At 41.0% G+C, this 20,589-nt stretch overlaps 1 protein-coding gene across 4 annotated transcripts in view; it reads left to right on the top strand.

Moving 5' to 3' along the window:
• PHACTR1 (phosphatase and actin regulator 1) overlaps positions 1 to 20,589 on the top strand; it is a 657,956-nt gene that overhangs the window by 325,670 nt on the left and 311,697 nt on the right. The window contains exon 1 of one of the 4 annotated variants that reach the window (XM_066268376.1): positions 1,298 to 1,351. The exons of 2 other annotated variants lie outside the window; for them this stretch is intronic. Coding sequence is in view for 1 of the 2 variants with exons in the window: in XM_066268375.1 (XP_066124472.1) it covers positions 1,723 to 1,846 (124 nt within the window). In the remaining variant the exon portion in view is untranslated. Of the gene's footprint in view, positions 1 to 1,297; positions 1,352 to 1,623; positions 1,847 to 20,589 lie in introns of those variants that run through there. One more of the 4 variants, XM_066268375.1, reaches the window with a different exon arrangement.

Raw genomic sequence — 20,589 nt, 5'->3', positions numbered from 1 at the left:
GGACAGGTCCCTGAAGGGCCAGATGGGCACCAGGAGAGAGTTAGTCGTGATCTAATTAAAGAGAGCACCAGTCCCACACCTGAATTCCACTTCAGTCCCTGACATGTCCTTCTAAAGTAGGCTGTGGTAGACACCTGACATTCCTAACTACAGTATGAAATTCTGAATGTGCTGACTCGGCAGAACATTTTGCAGATGAGAAGCAGTATAAATGGCAGAATGGTAGAATTGGAATGATCAAAAGCATATTGTAACACAGAATCTAATATCCCCAGTGGATTGTTGACCCTTTCAGCTGGGAGGTGAGCAGTACCTGTCAAATTTGTTCAGTTGGAGGAAAGACTAACAGTGGCCTGCCTTCCATGGCTGTGTCAGTCACAGACTATTATGAAATGAACTTTGGGAAAGTTTCTGGAAACAACTGTCAGTGATGGTGCATCCTAACTAATGGATTTCAGTAGGCCAGAAGGTTGGCGGGGGTTTTGGATTCCAGGTATTGGGTGTGGTGGGAAGGCAGAGGCTCAGAGTCAGGTCAGACACACCTTGCTGCAAACAACTGGTTATGTTTTGCATCAAAGTCACTGGGGAGCTTGTTAAAGCTCCAGATTCCTGGCCCCTCAGCTGACCTATGAAACCAGAATCTGAGGATCTGGGGCCCTAAAGTCTCTTTTTAAAATAAGCACCCAAGGAGACTGTGATATGAGGCTTCTCTAAATCTTAGTCTCTAAAGGTTGATGTAGGGTTCACAATACCTTAGTTAGGATTAGTGTATAGACATAGTGTGATTGTATTTTGAGTGCAGAATACAAAAAGGCTCAATAACCTGTAGCTGTTGTATTATGGCGCCATGAATGCACTACCTTGCTAAGCCGTAGTCACTGTGCTGGAGGATCTTCAGTCAGATTAGCTGGAATCCCAAAATCGTAAATTGCTGTTTCTGAGTTTTCATAAAGGCAGCCTTTTCTGTTCTTTTTTATTCAAAGTTTTAATGACACTCGAGGAAGGCCCCCTTCAGGATGGGGAATTTCTATTGAGGGTGAAAATATCAGTTATACTGTAACAGGTTGCGGGCTCCACCGAGAATCAAGCACTGTGGGTTGGACGAGAATGGTCATTTGTTCTGGCCCAAGAGAGGCGCTTGCCCCCCGCGGCCTCGCTGCCTTGTGTCTGTGGTGCGTCCGGCTTTCATTTGGTCGCGTGAGGCTGGAAGAGAAGGGGGAGGGGAGGTTGGTGTTCTGCCCTGGAGCTCCGGAGAGAGTGAAGGTAGCTGCAAACCAGCAGGCTCTAGTTGCTGGTGCGGAGATTTACAGAGGGATGGGGTTGCCAGGGAGGATATACACGTGAAGCTCAGGTAGGGCCGTGGGGAACCTGCCGGGAACCCTCCTCCCGCCAAGGGATTCGGATTGGCTAGGACAGCGAGGTCAGCGAGGTCAAGACCCTTTCGGCGCCTTCCCCTGAGCAGCCCCGCCGCGTTCGCGTTGCCGTAGAGACGCGGTTGCGGGGCGGGGCGGGGGCATGCTGGCCAGGCGGCCTGGCGCAAGTGGCAGCGCGCGGAGACCGGAGCAGCGCCCGGCCCCGGGGCGTCCGGGGACCGGCTGGCGGAGTCCACGCGCGCCGCGGCGCCGGAGAGGTTTGCGCTTCGCTCGCCGCGCTGCAGGAAGGGCGCGGTGCCAGGCGCGAGCACCCAGAGACCCCCCCATAAAAGCTTTTTATTTGCTGAGGATGAAGCCCCTAAAGGAGCCCGCCCCCAACAACAACAACATGTCCTTTGTGATCCATTGTCAACTAGGCAAGGAGATCAAACACATTTGCAGCAACTGCAGTCGGGGGGAGGACTCCCGGGACGGTGAGTGCCGGGGCCCGTCGGGGCGGCGGCGAGGGCGGTAGGCGGGAGGTGACTCTGCTGGTCCCCAGTTAGCAGGCCCCGCCGGCGTGTGCTGCTCGGAGAACTGCGGGGACGTCAGCCCTCTACCCAGGCGTGACACTCGCCCGCCCGGCACTTTGCAGAGTGCTGTCGGGAGCCAAACCCGGACTGCATCCGTGTATATACCATTGATGTGTACTTCCCCTAACTAAGGCGTCTGAAATGAGGGTTTGAAAAGGGGCAAATCTGGGATTTTCTCTTGTGTAGGTGGGGTTTTAAAATATTTGTCAGGGGCAACATTATTAGCTTTAAAAAGATTATTGTAAAGCTTTCTGGGCTTCTTAGCTGTTCTCACATCCTTGCTTTATGACAGGATATAACCTTTGCTGGGCTGCGTTACAGATATGTGTTCACTTTGGAGAGGAGGTTGGCCTTTCCTACAGAGCCTAGCGCCCCGGGGACTTGTGGAATTGTTGAATGGTGTCTGTGTGGAGTAAAACATGGCCGTGATTTTTGGAGTGCCACTGCTGGCCCCTCTTGGAATGATGCCTAATGGTCAAAATGTGGGCAGAGGTGGGGGGAGGGAGGCGTGCAGCGGCTTTTTCGGAGCGTGTGCGAGCCCAAGAGCTTCCCCAAACCCAACCTGGAGTGGGCGGTGAAAGGGAGTCGTGCTGCCTGCGACTGGGGCAGAAGGAGCCAAGTAGGAGGCACAGCTCCACGCAGACCTGGCAGAAGCCTCTGCAGATGTGGACGCGCCTGTGTGGCGGTGCATTTCGCAGGAGCCTCCAGGCGGTTCCTAAGCAGCTCACCGAGGGGACTGGGGAGGGCTACGGCAGGTCGTGGAAAAGTTTTAGGCAGCAGATTTTGCAGGGAAAGCATTAGCTAGCTACTCTCCAGCCTGAAGCTCACTGCCTCGCTTGAGACTCTCACCTGCTTGGGCAAAGAGGATTTTTCCAATCAACCACCCTCTGGAAGAACAAACAACACTTAGGATCCCTCGTGTTCATTGTTGGCCTCTGAAGTATAGAGTAATGAAGTGGCTAGGTTAATGTCTTTTTAAAATTAGCATCCTGCTAGTGTAATTATACTTTTCTTTGATCAAACTGTGAGAGAGGCAGTGCGGGATGGCATCAGGCATCCAGAGGAACAGAGAGACCCTTCTGGAGGAAGGCGGATGTGCACAAAACGGACTAACGCTGCTCCTGGTAGATTCAGGGAGATATCTGTTTTTAAGAAACACGCATTTGCTGACGTATGTTTGGTTCTTTGGTTACGATGTAAACTGATGACAACTATGGAATATAATTGGATTAGTGGTATGATCCAAAGCCAAACTTTCACCATATAATGTAATAGAGCATGAGATGCAGGTGAAATATTTATTAAATGAATCACTCTGCTGACTGAATTGCTCCCCAAATGAGCTGCTTTCATGACCTTGCAAGTGTATTTACATTAGAATCTCTAAGTGTTGCTACACTAAGGAAGAATCTATGTCTCCACTCAAGAATGTGTGTTTATGTGTGACCTTAATTATGAACATGATTGCTATAAATATGATGGTGTGCACTATTGATGGAGGCAGGCATGTTTTAGCCTACAAACACATTTCTGCTAGCATCATCTTAATAGCCTCAAATGCTCTAGAACACACCCATGGATGTTCACATATCATCTGATATGACCAAAGTATTTCATTTCAAAGGATTCTTATAGGGGGACCTCATGTGGCAGTTTCAAATTTTTTGCCTCATTCTACACAACAAATTTTGCCTTCTTAAAGGGTAGTGCGTTGATTTAGTAACTGAAATAGAATGAGGTCAGGAGTGTAACCTTCCTACTTTTACTGCCAGAGCCTAAGGAAGTACTGCCCAGTCTAAAAGGAAAGGAACTTCAAATAAATTTCACTTTCTGCAAAGGTCCACCTTGTCTGATAGTTTGTCATGAGTGCATGTTCTGTTAGATAAGTTCTCTAGAAGCTATTTTCCATTTGAATAATTTTTCTATATGTTAGGCAAGCCAGTTAGGAAATGTGTGTTCAAGATTGTAGTAATGTAAACAGGTTTGACGGGGCACCATCAAAGACTGTTTCCTATGGTGGGATATACCTACGTTGTGTCCAGCACCATCAGTGTGTTTGGCTTCGTGTGTAGCACCATGGAGGACATTGAATGGCAACCAGTGAAAATTCTGGTCCAGTAGGAAAACTCTTACTTGACATTTTACACAGCTAAAATTTTACAGTTTCTCTCATTCTTAATTTGTACATAAAAAAGGCAGTTATTTTAAACATATTTAAAGCATATTTTTACTAAATCTTATTTTAAAGACAACCTATAATTTAAAGTATTTGGCTGCTAGAGAATAAACTTTAAAAGAAAAAAATATTCCTGAATGGTTCAGTGGTTGTATGGATATAAAAATATGAAATTACATTTTAGCAATTGATGTTTTACTTAGGAATATTTTTTTAAAGTTCCTGATATCCACTAAATAGTATTAAAGATGCTTTGCAGACCTTATTTTAAGTAATTTTTTTAAAAAATTAAGGACTACAGCTCACCATTCATGGCAAAAGTAGTTTGTATGTACTTAATCATTACTGTTATGGTTTAATACTGAGACTATTTCAAATGAGGAAACAAGTTTATACAGTATAGCAGCACTTCAGCTCTAAAGGCTATAGAGCACATACAGGATAAAACAAAATTCACACCCTTGTTTGCGTGTCTTTAAGAGCAAGGTGCTTCAATATCACCCCATTAAATTTAATTTTCTAAATAAAATGAAAAATAAATAAATAAAAGCAAAGTGTTGTCCACCATGGTATCAAGTTGATTTGTTTTTAAATGGCACTTACTTTGAAAGATGTGTGTTCTGTACATGTGTAGGTTTGAAAAGCCAGGCTTATTAAGTTACAGAATTAAAATGAATTGCAGAATTTCCTAGTACATTTAATATTTTAAATCTCCTTTACCTACAGATAAAGAGACTGGCATCGGTAGGAGTAGATGAAAGTTTCAGCTAAGTAGATGAGAAGGTGTGTACATCACAAAGCTATAAGAGAAATAGTTAAATCATCACTAAACATACTGGAAGTCAATAAGATAATATGATTTAATTTACAAATAGTTAAAAATCAACTTTAGGGAGAAAGAACTCTATTCTAGAAAGCCAGGTATTTCTGTATATAATTTCATACATGTTTTCTATTCAAATTTCAAATCCTTTTGAGTCTATAATAGTGAAAAATTGTCATAGGAGCTATAATATCATTAATAATTACACTTAAAGATATAATTTTAAGTAATTTTAATAGAAATAAAGTGTTCTAACAGTTTTAAAAGAAAAACTTTGAAGCCCCTGTCCTATACCACCATTCTTAAAAAGTAATGATATAACAAATAAATTAAGGAATAACACATATTTATTGCAGCTGCTACTCAGTGCTTTTTTTATGTAGTTCCCCAATATTTCAGGGTTGCCTTTATTTCACCAAATATGATTTCTGTTCTTCAAATAGTCATATAAAATTTGCTAATTTATTGACCCACTAAATGCATTTCCAAATTTTGTATTGGGGATAGGACTGTTTAACATGTGTTCTAATGCATTCCAGTACATATTTTTGCAATGACAATTTGTCATAATACTTCTCTGTTACGTTGACTGTAGGGTTCATCAGCAAGAGGGCACTTTAGAAGAGAATGCCTTATGAGTTTTGTGGGTGAAATCCCTCATTTTGCAGATGAGAAAGTTGGGATGCATAAAGGTAGGTTAGCAATCCTCTAGGGCAGGGGTCCCCAAACTACGGCCCATGGGCCTCATGTGGCCCCCTGAGGCCATTTATCTAGCCCAATTACACTTCCGGAAGGGGCACCTCTTTCATTGGTGGTCAGTGAGAGGAGCACATTGACTATCTCATTAGCCAAAAAGCAGGCCCATAGTTCCCATTGAAATACTGGTCAGTTTGTTGATTTAAATTTACTTGTTCTTTATTTTAAGTACTGTATTTGTTCCCATTTTGTTTTTTTACTTTAAAATAAGATATGTGCAGTGTGCATAGGGATTTGTTCCTAGTTTTTTTTAATAGTCCAGCCCTCCAACGGTCTGAGGGAAAGTGAACTGGCCCCCTATGTAAAAAGTTTGAGGACCCCTGCTCTAGGATTCAACCACAATTTGGTGTCAGGGCTGCTCACAGAACCTGTCCCTTGATGAAGGCCCAGAGCTGGATCCTAGCTCCTCACTGTCTGCTTTCAAATAATGGCTCATCTACTTGCTAGTTGCATGACCTTAGAATACCACAGAATTGTGGAGTTGTGAAGATTAAATGAAGTAATTGGTGCAAAGCACTTAGCGTGGCAGAGAAAGTACTGGAAAAAATATTAGCTGTGATTATCATTTGTATTGTTACTGTCAAGCCCAGTTTGTGTTGGATTTTTCCTCCTGTTATAATGTGCTACTTGGCCTCTTCTTTAATTAAACTTCCTTGGATTGGGTACAAGGTAAAAGCACTCAATTCTACTCTCCATTTAACAGTTAAACATCTATTTCTAGTAAGACAAGTGAAATAAAAATGAGACTGGGAAAGAGCCCCTTCAACACTGCACATGTCAAATAAAATTTTTTAAGAATCATGACCAGTACATTCTAAGTAAAAGGAGTCATATATATCTACATCCATGATGACTAAGCATTTTTTTGTCAGTTGATTAATCAGAAACATTAGCAAGGTGAGATCCTTGTAAGGAAGAAGAAAGATTAATAGCTGAAGGAACTACTTACTGGAGAATTTCATCTGCATGGATCCGACAGATATGACATAGAATCGAAGGGACAGGTATGGAGGACTTGGCCTGAGGCAAAGGAGGGAAGCAGGAAACTGCTTTCTTAAGATTAGGAAGATCTGGTGAAAGCTCTAACATGGGCAGAGTGTAGAGGTTGCACGAAACCCAAGAAAGGGCCTTGCTCAGACACTAGGGAAGAGAGGTGAAGAAGGGCTTAAGCAGAATGTTGGGAAGGGGTGTACAGAGCAGGCAGGTTCTAATGAAGTTGTGCTCTTACAATTTTATTAGTGCATTGTGTACTCAAACAACTGAGCTGTTGATTCTCTTACATTTGTAAAGTTAGTAGCTAATGTGCACAGAGCCCTCTCAGCTTAAGGGTAGATAGCAAGAAGTACAACAACCAATCACTGCCTTTGAAGAGTTTGAATTTTAGTGAGAATAGCAGGAAAATAAACTGCTAAATTATTGGAGGAAGCCATAATGGTGTAAGGCAGGAGGGCTTCCCAGAGGAGGTAACATTTGGATTGGAACCCTAATAAAAGAGTTTTCCCAGATAAGGAGGGAAGGGAATTTTAATATGGAAGAAACATACACAGACCACTTAAACTATAAAAGAGCATGGTTTGCTTGGGAACGAGGATAAGATCAGCAATAGAATTTGTGGAATGTGGGGGGAAATGACATGAGCTAGTCTGAAAACATATGTTGGGTAATTCACACTTTTTTCCAGCAATATATTTGTGAAGCATTTTTTATGTGCTATGTTAAACTTTGGGAATACAAATATCACTAAGGTAGTGTGGTCTTTGCTCTCAAAAACCTTACACTATAGTACAGGAAGAAAGACAGTTACACAAATATGTGCGCTGAAGTTTTAAGTGTTTGAGTAAAAAAAGTGTTGTTTTAGAGACAGAAAGTAGAGAGAGTAGTTGGTCCTACCTGGGACAAGAGAGAGGTCAGAGTAATCCTGGTACAATTTTTGAGGGTTCGGATTCCATCCAGTGAGTACCAAAGATGGCACAAGGGTTTTTAGACAGAGGTGTGTGATCAAGTTACCTTAAAAAAAAAAACTATTATTATGGACATTTTTATACAAATTAAAAAAGTAAACAGAATAGGGTAATGAACCCCTGTAGACTCATCACCCATTCTCCCTACTCCTCTATCATGTTGAAATAAATTTGAGTGGGTTTGTGTGATGGTGTTGCTGGTAGTGCTGAGGCAGGGACCCAGACAAGAAAAAGGACCATGATGCTATCCATGGCCACTCATAGCTTCAGAATGGGTGTCTGAAGACCTTGAGCAGTGACCCAAAACCAGGATTCTTCTCTGCTGTTACAGACCCACAAAGATGCCCAGTAACCCTTTCAATGCTGTTACAGACGCACAAAGATGCCCAGTAACCCTTTCAATAAGACCAGCAATGCAAAGTCTTATTAACTTGGAACCCACATGTCATATTTTTCTTTTTATATTTTTAATTGAATTTATTGGGGTGACACTGGTTAACATAATTGTACATGTTTCAGGTGCCCATTTCTACAACACATTTCTGTACACTGTATCGTGTGTTTTACTAGTAATTTCCCCTTCTATGCTAATATCTTTCTGACACATTACAGACAACTGTAAATATTCACTTCCTTAGCAGAAGAAATATTAAAAATATTTGTAAAATCTATAGCTTTAAATATACCTATATGTCTAAAGGAGATTTTAAAAGATTGATAAAATAAATATGTACATAAAATGTTATTGACAGGGTGAGGAATCCATACTTGTCTGCCTGCCCCAAACATTCATTTCTGTAATTTGCTAATTAAATGAATGATAAGAACTTTTTGAACTTCAGCAGATATTTAGAGTTTAAAAATGTGTCTGAAAGAAGAGAGCATGGTAAGCCAGTTAGGAATCACTTTCAGAAGCTTTAAAGTCAATGCCAAGTATGCAGTTGTGATGGGATATGAAGGAGAGCCCGTTGAGACCCGAAGACAAGGGGCAAGAGAAGGGATGTACTTCTCTCAACCAGGAGGTTAATAAGGGAGAAAAGGAAAGGACAAGGAGTCAAAAGTTGCAAATCTCTGGGTAAAAGAACCAGGGGCTAAACAAGAATCCAGTTGGGTTGGGAAAGAAAAAATGAACAGTAGAGATTTTCTGCCTGGGGAACACTCACCCAGAACATTAGCAAAAATAATGTGCTGGTTGTTTTTGGTTGTACTATTTCTATGTCCAAGGCCAGAGAAAGGGTAGAGCATGGTCAGTTACATAACAGGCATTGATGCCTATAGTGAACTTGATGTGCAAATAGAGAGAATTAAATGGTGAATTCCTGCCTTTAGAGAAACTTGCAGTTTAGTGAGGGACATTGCTATACAGTAGTCCCCCCTTATCCATGGTTTCAATTACCCACAGTCAACTGGGGTCTGAAAATATTAAATGGAAAATTCCAAAAGCAAACAATTTGTGAGTTTTAAATGGCATGCCATTCTAAGTAGCATGTTGAAATCTTGTGCCCTCCTGCTCTATCCCACCTGAGACATGAATCATCTCTTTGTCCATTGTCTACACTGAATATGCTACCTGCCTCTTAATTAGTTAACCGTCTCCTTCATTAGATCAGAGGAGCAAGTGAGAGACCGACCACATTTACATAACTTTTATTTCAGTATATTATAATTGTGATATTTTATTATGAGTTGTTCTTAATCTCTTCCTGTGCCTAATTCATAAATTAAACCTTATCATAGGCTATGATCTGCTGTTTCAGGCATCCACTGGGGATACTGGAGCATTTTTCCTTTGTGTAGATGAGCTAGGCTCAGGATGCTATGGACACCCAGGAGGGGACTCATCTACTTCGGAAAGAAGGCAAGGAGGTCATGTGGGAGGAGATGGCACTCGAGCTAAATTGTGATGAGAAAGTAGGATTGGGCTGGCAGAAGTGCCAGAGGGAGTCACTTGGGCAGGCTGAAGAGCATGTGCTCTTCAGGTTGGAAGGTTAGGAGGCCCGAGGAGGGCATCAGATGTAAACTACTCAGAGCAAGGGCCTTTCTTACCCCTCCTCTTTATTACTGCAGGTCCAATCCCTGGAACAGTGCACAGCTATCAGACATTTAGAAATGGGTTCAATGTATGAATATACATACTAATGTAAAATCTATGTAATTGATATGTATCCATTTATTAAAGTGAATACAAGGACAGTGATTTGACATGATTGTGGTTGAGCATATGAGCTTGTGAACGATGAGAAAGGAGCCTGGAGAAAGGCTTTGGATACCATACTGAGCAGTGATGGGATACAAGAGTCTGGATTCCCCACCTCTCACTAGAAAAAAAAAAAAAAGAGTCTCTGGAGGATTTTTTAAGTAGCTTTAATTTTTTTCAATTTATTGTTTTTAAATTTCAACTTTGTTGAGGCATAATTGACAAAAATATCTAAGACATGTAAAGTGTATATCATGGTGATCTGCTCTGTTTATATTATACATTGTGAAGGTATTCTCCCATCTAGTTAATTAATGTATCCATCACCTCTCATGTTTATTTATTTATTTTTGATGAGGACATTTGAGTTCTAGTCTTTTAGCAAATTTCAGTTATACAACACAGCATTATCAATGGTAGTCACCATGTTGACATTAGATCCTCAGATCTTATTCATCCTATAGCTGAAAGTTTGTATCCTTTTACCAGCTCTCTCTAATTTTTCCCTCTCCACCCTTCCACTGTCAGTAGCGACCACTTTTGTACTCACTGTTTCTATGAGTTTGACTTTTTTTAAGAGTCTACATATAAGTGATACCATGCAGAATTTGTTTTTCTTAGTCTGGCTTATTTCACTTAGTATAATGCCCTGAGGGTCCATCCATATCAAAAATCAGGATTTCTTTCCTTTTCACAGCTGAATAATATTTCATTGCGAGTACCACATCTTCTTAATCCATTCATCCATGTGTGGACACTTAGGTTGTTTCCATGTCCTGGCTATTGTTAATAATGATGCAATCAACAAAGGAGTGCAGATATCTCTTCAATGTCCTGTTTTCATTTTCTTTGGATATGTACCCAGTAGGGCAAGGGTTGTTGCATCATATGATAGTTCTGATTTTAATTTTTTGAGGAATCTTTATGCCATTTTCTGTTGTGGCTGTACCAATTTACATTCCTACCACAGTGCACAAGGGTTCCCTTTTTCCAGCATCCTGCCAACACTCATTATTTCCTGTCTTTGTGATAATAATTATGCTAACAGGTGTGAGATGATATCTCATTGTGACTTTGATTTGCATTTCCCTGATGATTAGTGATGTTGAGCATCTTTTCATGTTGGCCTTTTGGATGTTTTCTTTGGAGAAATGTCTATCCAGTTTTTCTGTCCATTTTTAAATCTGATAGATTTTTTTTTAAGGTTTTTTGTTTGTTTATTGATTTTAGAGAGAGGGGGAGAGAGAGTGAGAGAGAGAGAGAACAGAGAGAGAGAGAGAGAAGGAAGGTGAAGAGTGGGAGGCATCAACTCATAGTTGTTGCTTCTCGTATGTGCCGTGACTGGCAGGCCCAGGGTTTCAAACAGGCGACCTCAGCGTTCCAGGTCAATGCTTTATCCACTGTGCCACCACAGGTCAGGTAGATTGTTAGTTTCTTACTATTGAATTGTATGAGTACTTTATATATTTTGGATATTAACTCCTTATCAGATACATGATTGCAAACATTTTCTCCCATTTGGTATGTTATCTGTTTATTTTGTTGATGTTTTTCTTTGGGGTGCAGGAACTTTTTAGTTTGATATAGTCCCATTTGTTTATTATTGCTGTTGTTGCCTTTGTGTTTGTTGTCAAATCCAAAAATTCATTGCCAAGACTCATCAAGGAGCTTACCCACAATGTTTGTTGATGTTTTTTTTCTGGGGGTTTTATGGATTCAGGACTTACATTCAAGTATTTCTTTCATTTTGAGTTAATTTTAGTGTAACATGTAAGATAGGGGTCCAGTTTCATGTGACTGTCCAGTTCTCCCAACACCATTTAGTGAAGTGAGTATCCTTTTCGCATTCTATATTCTTGGCTCTTTTGTCGTAAATTAATTGACCATATATGCAGGGGTTTATTCCATTGATCTGTGTGTCTGTGTTTTATGCCAGTATCAAATTGTCTTGATTGGTATGGTTTAGCTTTGTAGTATAGTTTGAAATCAGGAAGTGTGATGCTCTTCTTTCTCAAGAATGCATTGGCTATTTAGCATCTTTTGTGGTTCCATACATACTTTATTTAGGTGGGGGTTTTTTTTCTTCTATTTTTCTATTCTTATGAAAAATGTTACTGGAGTTTTAGTTACTTTTTTGAGATATAATTCACATGCCATACAATTCACCCACTTAAAGTGTACAGTTCAATGACTTTTAGTATATTCACAGAGTTGTGTATCCATCACCACAATCAGTGTTATCAGAATATTTTCATTATTGAAAAGAAGCCCTTTTCCCCTTAGCCTGTTCCCTCCAATTCTCCTATATCTGCTATCCCTAGGTAACTACTAATCTACATTTTGTTTTTAAAAACCTCTCTATTCTAGATGTTTCTTATAAATAGAATCATGCAAGATATGGTCCTGTGCCTTTCTTCTTTCACTTAGCATAAGATTTCCAAGGTCCATTCATGCTGCAATATAAATCAATACTTCATTTCTTTTTAATGCTGAATCATTATATGAATATGACACATTTTGCTTATTCATTAATTAATTGATGGACATTTGGGTTGTTTCCACTTTTTGGCTCTTACAAAAAATATTGCTATAGCATTTGTGTACAAATTTTGGTGTGATTATATTTTCATTTTTCATGGATGTATACCTAGTAGTAGAATTGCTGGATCATATGAGAACATGTTTAACCATTTCAGGAACTGTCAGATCTTTTTAAAACTGGTTACACCATTATATATTCCTACCATCAATGAGTATATGAAAGTCCCATTTATCTATATCTTTTCCAATACCTGTTATTATCTTTGTTTCAGATTATAACTGCCCTGGAGGATTTTTAAGAGAGACAGTGGGAAGGTGCTGGGTTGGTAGTCAAGAAGAGAGTTAATTCAAAAAATCAAAAAGGCCATTTAAAGTAAGCCATTATGTTTAGAAAACCTAGATACCTTACATAAATATATTTATATTACACTTACATGTTATTTCTTTGTAATCATCAGAACAACCTTTTATGGTTGGAATGACTACTGTGACCATTTTGGAGAAGAGGAACAGAGAATCAGAGTGGTCATGGCTTTTCTCACATCACCTGCCTGTGCCTCATACCTGGGCAGTCCCTCTTGTTCTTCCTCCATAGCCACAGTTGGCTGCCTTTGAGATATGACCCTCTCAGGAAGACTAGTTATTCTGAACAATGAAGTTTAACTTCTTAAAGTAGTAAATTAATTGTGAAAATGATTCTTTTATGAAAATTTGGGCAAAAACAAATACGCCAAGCAAAATGTCAATTTATTAAAAAGTGAAAGAGGAATTTATCTGGCAGAGGGTGTATTTAGTTAGAAGTAGGAAGCCTTGGGAACTGCTGATGCCCTCTGCTTGCTCTTGAGTCACTTCTGTCCCAAGTTTCTTCCACCTGTAAAGTGAATTTGCTTCTCTTCCCTAAAGACATTGCTGAGGTACCTGAATCTCATCTATCTAGATCAGGGGTTGATAAGCTGCAACCCAGAAGCCCTCTGTTTGTTTTTGCAGGTTGAGATTTTTTTTTCAATATAAATTGGTTGACTAAAATTAAAAAAAGAGTAATATTTCATGACAGAAGACACATGAGATTCAAATATCAGTGTCTGTCATGCACGTGGTGTTGGAACATAGCCACGCAGAGGCATTTCCGTGCTGTCCTTGGTGCTGTGTGCTACCCCTCAGAGCTATGGGGGTTACAGCAGAGACCCTCAAAGCCCAAAATAATCACATAAAAATGTATAAGTCTTCTCTGGCTTTTTTCATAAAAAGTTAGCTGACCCCACACTACAACAAAGTTCCTATAATTAGAAGATACTGTCTTCACACCATGTATAATCTTAGACTCAAAAGGGACCCAATCATATCATATCTGTGTTATTCACCTGAGCTGCAGTTTTGGTCTTTTTAAAAGGCTACTTGATATCCTAGTGACTCAGAGGGACAGATTTTAAATGAAAATCAACTTAAAAGAAGCAACTGCTCTGAACTGAGTTTGTGGAGTATCTTTGCTGTCCCCATCCCCACCCTGACCTTCATGTGGCCTTCAGAATGGAGCATCTGACAGACAGGCTGGATTTCTAATCCCCACCTAAGACCGCACCATCTTGACTCTTATTGTTTTGATGTGAACTTTAACAATCGCCTCTATTTCGGCACACGGAGATTTGCCCACACAGTAATTATTTTGCAACCCACAAAGTAGTTATAAAATCAAGTTATCTTTTAAACAAGCTATAACCCCAGCAATGGCTCTTGGGGGTGGGGGGAGTTCCTGGTCCCCTTACCTCAGTTCTTCTGTTATTTCAAGTACAATAGCAACCTCCTCCAAACAGTAGCACTATTCCAAGTTTATGAGTGGAAAGGAGGAGTAAGCAAGAAAAGAAAGAGCAAAGCCTGATTTAATTCTTCCGGTAACAGGAAATAAAATGTAAAAGGGACTACCAGCCTGCCTGACTGCACTACCGATTGGTTTGAATTACTATGAGTGGCACTGTGGGGAGTGTACAGGTCTGGCCAGTATTCTCGGCTGGAGTTGGCACCAGCATTTCCTGGCACAAAGGGAGGGATGAAATCTGCACACAACTAGCCACCATCCGTCTCTGACAGATGGCCCTGACCAGAATTAGGTTATTTCTTGAGAGACTTAAATCTGTTTATGAGCAAGTATTTGTCTGACATATGGAACAGATACTATAGGTAACATTTATTTCAATGTTTGGAAACTGTCACTTGTCTGATAAGCCAGACTGCTGCACTTGATGAAAGGATGGATAGAGAAGCAGATCTTGGTGACTGGGATCATCGTAGATCTGCTATGTGTTCAGGAATCACCGTCTCCAGATTTCAGTAATGCACTGATGTATGAGTCAGTTCACCAGCCCCCTCAGAAAGGCAAACCAGTCACAGATAGGACCTCGTCAACCCCTAGATAAACACACAGTGAACCTCTTTGCTTGCCCAGTGCCTTCCTATCCAAAGTGGGTAATGCTCTGCAGCATCCTACTGGCCATGATATGAGTTATTCATGCACTATTAAGCAGCCTGTGATCACAACACCATTACCCTAAGTACAATGAATACAAAAGGAAAGATTTTAATATTTGTAGCTGAAAAGAGTCCTTTGCAGTGGAAATAGAGATAATGAGCTATCGGAGCCCTACCATCTTACTCCTGGGTCTTCAAGGCTGAATCATGAACATACATGCAGGTATCTTGTGGTAAGATAGTAGAAATAGCTTGGAATACCTGGTGAGGGTAGTAGCCATTGGGTCATGTGGTTAGGTTAATTTTTCAAGACCTTCTAGAAGGCAGAAGAGGGGAACATATACAAAAGAGGGGAATATAGATCTATATTTAATAAATAAAAGACAAGAAACATGTAACCAAAGCAAGAGTTATTCTTTGAAAGAAGAAAACTTAACAATTATCTTAGAAGATCCCCACATATCAACCAGATAACAGGGGGATTACTCTGGTTATGCCGGGGTGGTAGGCCTGTCCTCACATGATGCCATGGGGTCCTAGAGCTTTTCAGAACCACAGTTTAAAAGTTGACATATGATGTATTGTGGAACAACTATTGAATTTCTAAAATATAAACATCCGCTTATAACAGGATATCATACCCCACATTTTAACTCTTTGAAGATGATTAAACCTCTAATAGGGCAGCTTGTTACAAAAATAGTGCACAACCAAATACATTGTAAGTTTTTTTTGTATGTGTGTGTGGGTATATCTGTGTATGTGGTACACCCAAGGATACAGTTCGTTTTTGGAAAATGTATATATTGGCTAAAGAATTATGTTACGTCATACATAAATGAGTAGGAATATAACATTTTTAGACTCAAATTATTTTGACAGGAATGTTCAAGTTAATGTCAACATTAATAATCACCTCTTAAATAAAGGCAGCTGCTTATAATGAAATTGGATCGGGTGTCTAGTGCTTTTTGCTACCTTCTTAACTTTGCTGATGGTTCTGAAATTCATTGTCAGATCTATAAATAAATGTTGAGTACCAACCAGAAATGACATTTAGTATTTAAACCATAAGTATGACAGATGGGTTAGTTTGTATTACTAGCTCAAAGCACATAATTCACCGTGAATGAAATGGCAGAAACTTACTTTTGGAAATATAATTGCCTAAATTACAGTGAGTTTGGACGCGAGAATTTCCATCGATTTTAGAAAGCAAACGGGTCTTATTTTTATTGCAAAATCCTAAGAGTATAATTCCTGGCAGTGTTTACCAGAGAGGAGAAATGAACAGCCTCAGGGGGAGGGTTAAGGAAGCAGCACATCCTCTGGGACTTGGGTACAAACTGGCCTCAGATGGTCTTTCTGGCCTGGCCTCTGTTTCCCTTCCTGCGAAATGGGGTGAAGGACAGGAGGAGGATCATGCTTGTTTCTCCAGAGGGTCATGAGACTATTCAGGAGGCATCTGGAACATTCTCAAACATAGAAAACAAAGGGTGGTGTCATGCTTTTAGATCCATGATGCTGGCTTGCCCATTCCAAGGGGAGGAAAGAGGTGAATTTCTCCTCTCTCCTCATGCCCTCCTCTCCATTCGTGTCCAGGACTGGTGGGAGAATGGAGGACAGTGCAGGCGGTATGCCGGCAGGACCCAGGATATGATGGTGGTTTTATCTCAAGGTAAAAGAGCAGAGGGATCCCCTGAGCTGGGTGAACAGATGGCAGAATCATTGCTGCTACACTGCTTCTGGCTCTGCGTGTCCTCACCCCCATGCTCAGCCGAGTCTTTCCAGACTGTTCAGGTCACAGGCTGTGGCACTCTGAAGAGCAGTCAGTTGAGGGCTGTGATGGAGACCACAGTAGCTGCTGACGGTCGCTCCCCTACCCAAGAGCCGAGGCTGTGCCCTTTTAAGGGTAGATGGGCTGAGGTCCTCTAGGAAGTATGGATCCTCTTCAGAATCTTCTGCTAGTCAACTAAATCCATAGATGTCACAGGGTTTTAAACATGAATAAATCTGTCACAGGAATAGATGTTAGAGTAGATTAGGTACTAGTCAGGAAGCAGATGGGGACATTGGAGTACTTTGTACCTTAATCTTTGGTCTTAATTTGCTCTCTTGTTTTGCTTCTTGATGAATATTCAAGAAATAGTCATAAGCCGTTTGGTTCCCCATCACTCAAAAGTTTAAATTAGGGAAGAGGCAGCAAGACTGTGGACGTGAGGTGTGAGGCTTCCGGGCAGGGGCCGCAGTTCACTAGTCGGGCGGTGCAGAGCTCGGATAAACAGAAACCTTTGTCATATGTAAAGCCAGGAGCCAGGGTCACTATCACAGCAGCCGCCTGACCCATGCAGGTTCGCATTGGATTCAGACAGTCGGTAAAGAAACACAGGGCCGGGGGATATGATGTCAGAGTAATGGCGGGGTAGGAAGCGATACCGATAAATCTCCCCCAAAACTCAACAAGATCTTCAACCAGAAACAGAAAAACCTATCCTTGGAGCCTCCAGATGTTTCGCAATACACCCGAAGGTATGGTCAAGCGAAAAATTGGCTAAATATATAACCAAACCACGAAGGACATAGGGAGTAAGAAATGCTCCACCTTACTCACTAACCTAAACAGGGCGGCTTTCTCTGGGATCCATGAATATAGAAACTGAGGCGGGCAAAGGGGGTGAATAGATCCAGGCCGCGGCACAAACGGCCGAACCAGGCTATGGCACGGAGATCCAAGCCGAGGAAAAACTGATCCTGTGGCAACCTGGGCAATACAAGCTAATACTCGCGCCAAACCCAAACAAAGAAAGACAAGCGGGGCAGCCATTTTACCTGGTCTCCTGGTTGGCGCGTGCAGATAGTGGGCGAGGGATTTCTTCCTAAGCCCAGGGAGTGGGTGCCTGTGTTACCCCACAGAGAGGCAGAGTCAGAGGCCTTTTTGTGGGCCGAAAGCAGAATCTCTGGGCAGCCCCAGCGCCCTGGGAAAGCCGTGCACGGGAGGGAGCGAGAACTAATTCCAACGGTGGAACTTTTCCGTGCTGGTAGGGGATTCACTCAGAGGGAAACGCGGCCGGCCTCATATCCTGGTCTGCACGCGCAGATAGTGAGTGAGAGATTCCTCCAAGTGCCTCGGCAGTGCGCGCCCATGTTATCGCACAGAGGGGCAGAGTCAGGGGCCTTTGTGTGGGCCAAAGCGGAATCTCGGGCCGCCCCAGCGCCTTGCAAAAGCTGCGCACGGGGACGGAGCGAGAGCCAATTCCAACGCTGCAACTTTTCCATGCGGTTGGGGAATTCACTCAGAGTGTGAGACTGCTGGCCGGATATCCTGGTATGCGCACACAGATAGTGATTGAGAGTTTCCTCCAAGCGCACCAGAAGTGGGCGCCTGCCTGTGTTACAGGACAGAGTGGCAGAGCCAGAGATCTTTGAGTGGGCAGAAACCCTGCCTGATTATGCTAGCAGCTCTGACTGACTGAGCTTACCCAGAGCCCTGTGCTAAGTGGGAATAGAGTGGGGAGTTGCCAGCTCTTTGAGCCTCTTACTATCCAGGCAGAGGCAGCAGCAACCCCATAGCTGTATTATCAGGCTACTAATTGAGGAAGGAAAGACTAGGAGAAAGGCTCCAGGAACACAGACTCTCTCACTGTCGGAGCCTATAAATGCTAATGAGCCTCAACTGCCAACGAGACTAAAGCACAAAACATGACATCACCATAGAGACTTATCAACTGCAAACCTCTACCTGAGCGTGCCAAAGGGGCAGAACCCGGGGAACAGAGTCACCGACCAGGAAGAGGGAGAGAAAAGAAAAAACAAGAAGATAACCTCTCAAAATCAAGAATAATCTGCAGACTTTATAATCTATCCCATTTTATTATATTTGTTCGTTTGTTTCTCTTATCTTCATTCTTGATATTTTTTTTCCTCCTCCAATTTGCCCGATTAACTCTCTGCTGGTCTTACTCTCTCCTCTCCTTGAACTATACTACCCATAAGTGTTACATCTCCCATTATCTTTTCTCTCCTCTTCCTTTCTCTCTATGAGGGTTGCACTCCAAAACCCTTAACTCTCTCTCTCTCTCTCCTCTTTTTTCTTTTTTCTTCTTTTAGTGGTTCCCTCTTTTTTTTCTCTCTCTCTTTCTTTTCTCCCTCTATATTAGTTTCTTCCTTTCTCCTTTACATCTCCTCTCATTCAAACCTCAATAACAAACAAATTATCTTATCTGGGACTCAAACTTATGTTTGTGGCATTTTGGGGTTTTTTTTACTTCACCTTTTTAACTCACTAGCAGTGCTCCCATCCCTGGCTCTCCATTTTATCTAGTTATTGTTCCACTAAATACAATAGTAATTTTTTAATTTGTCCCCCCATTTTTCTGTTTTCCTCTTATTCCTCTCATCATAACTCTTAGTCAACCAACACCTAAAAGCAAATCATTTTATTCTTGACCCCAATTTTTTCCTTATTTGCTTTTTGTGGGTCCATACCCCCTTCTTTTTTCTTTTTTTCTTTTTTTTTTTTTTTTGCCCCTTTATTACTTTTGCCCAATTCAGGCCCTCCATTACAGGCATTGTTTGTTATAATTCACAGTTCACCACAAGATTTTCTCAAGAAAGAGGGGAGAGGAGAGGAGAGGAAAAAAGGAGGGGGGGAATAATTTCCTTTTTTTTAAATTTTTATTTTATTTTTTTATTTCATTATTAATTTTTTTTTAAAAAAAAACTCTTTTTGATTTTTTATTTTTTTAACTTTTTATTCTTTATTAAATCTCATTAATACTATCAACAAAACCACCCTCAGATGCCATTAAGGAAGAGAAAATCGAATATCATGGATACAAAAGAAAGAGAGGTAACACAGCTAGATGAGGAAAAATCTATGGAGAAAAAATTTAATATATTGGAAACCTTGGAGCTAAATGACAGAGAATTCAAGATAGAAATCCTAAAAATCCTCCGAGATATACAAGAAAACACAGAAAGGCAATTTAGGGAGCTCAGAAAACAACTCAATGAACACAAAGAATATATGTCCAAGGAAATTGAAACTATAAAAACAGATCAAACAGAGATGAAAAACTCAATTCACGAGCTGAAAAACGAAGTAACAAGCTTAGCTAATAGAACAGGTCAGATAGAAGAGAGGATTAGTGAAATAGAAGACAAGCAACTTGAGGCACAACAGAGAGAAGAAGAAAGAGACTCAAAAATTTAAAAAAATGAGATAGCCCTACAAGAATTATCTGACTCCATCAAAAAGAATAACATAAGAATAATAGGTATATCAGAGGGAGAAGAGAGAGAAAATGGAATAGAGAACATACTCAAACAAATAATAGATGAGAACTTCCCAAGCCTGTGGAAAGAACTAAAGCCTCAAGTTCAAGAAGCAAACAGAACTCCAAATTTTAACCCCAACAAACCTACTCCAAGGCATATCATAATGAAATAACACAAACCAACAGCAAAGAAAAAATTCTCAAGGCAGCCAGGGGAAAGAAGAATACAACATATAAAGGAAGGCCCATTAGATTATCATCATATTTCTCAGCAGAAATTCTACAAGCAAGAAGAGAGTGGACCCCAATATTTAAAGTCCTGAAAGAGAGGAACTTTCAGCCACGAATACTATACCCATCAAAGCTATCCTTCAAATATGAAGGAGAAATAAAAACATTCACAGATACAGAAAAGATGAGGGAATTTATCATCAGAAAATACCCACTCCAG

The sequence above is a fragment of the Saccopteryx bilineata genome, chromosome 3 (genome assembly GCF_036850765.1).
Source record: "Saccopteryx bilineata isolate mSacBil1 chromosome 3, mSacBil1_pri_phased_curated, whole genome shotgun sequence".
Taxonomy (NCBI): domain Eukaryota; kingdom Metazoa; phylum Chordata; class Mammalia; order Chiroptera; family Emballonuridae; genus Saccopteryx; species Saccopteryx bilineata.
This window is presented reverse-complemented; position numbering and strand designations above follow the sequence as displayed.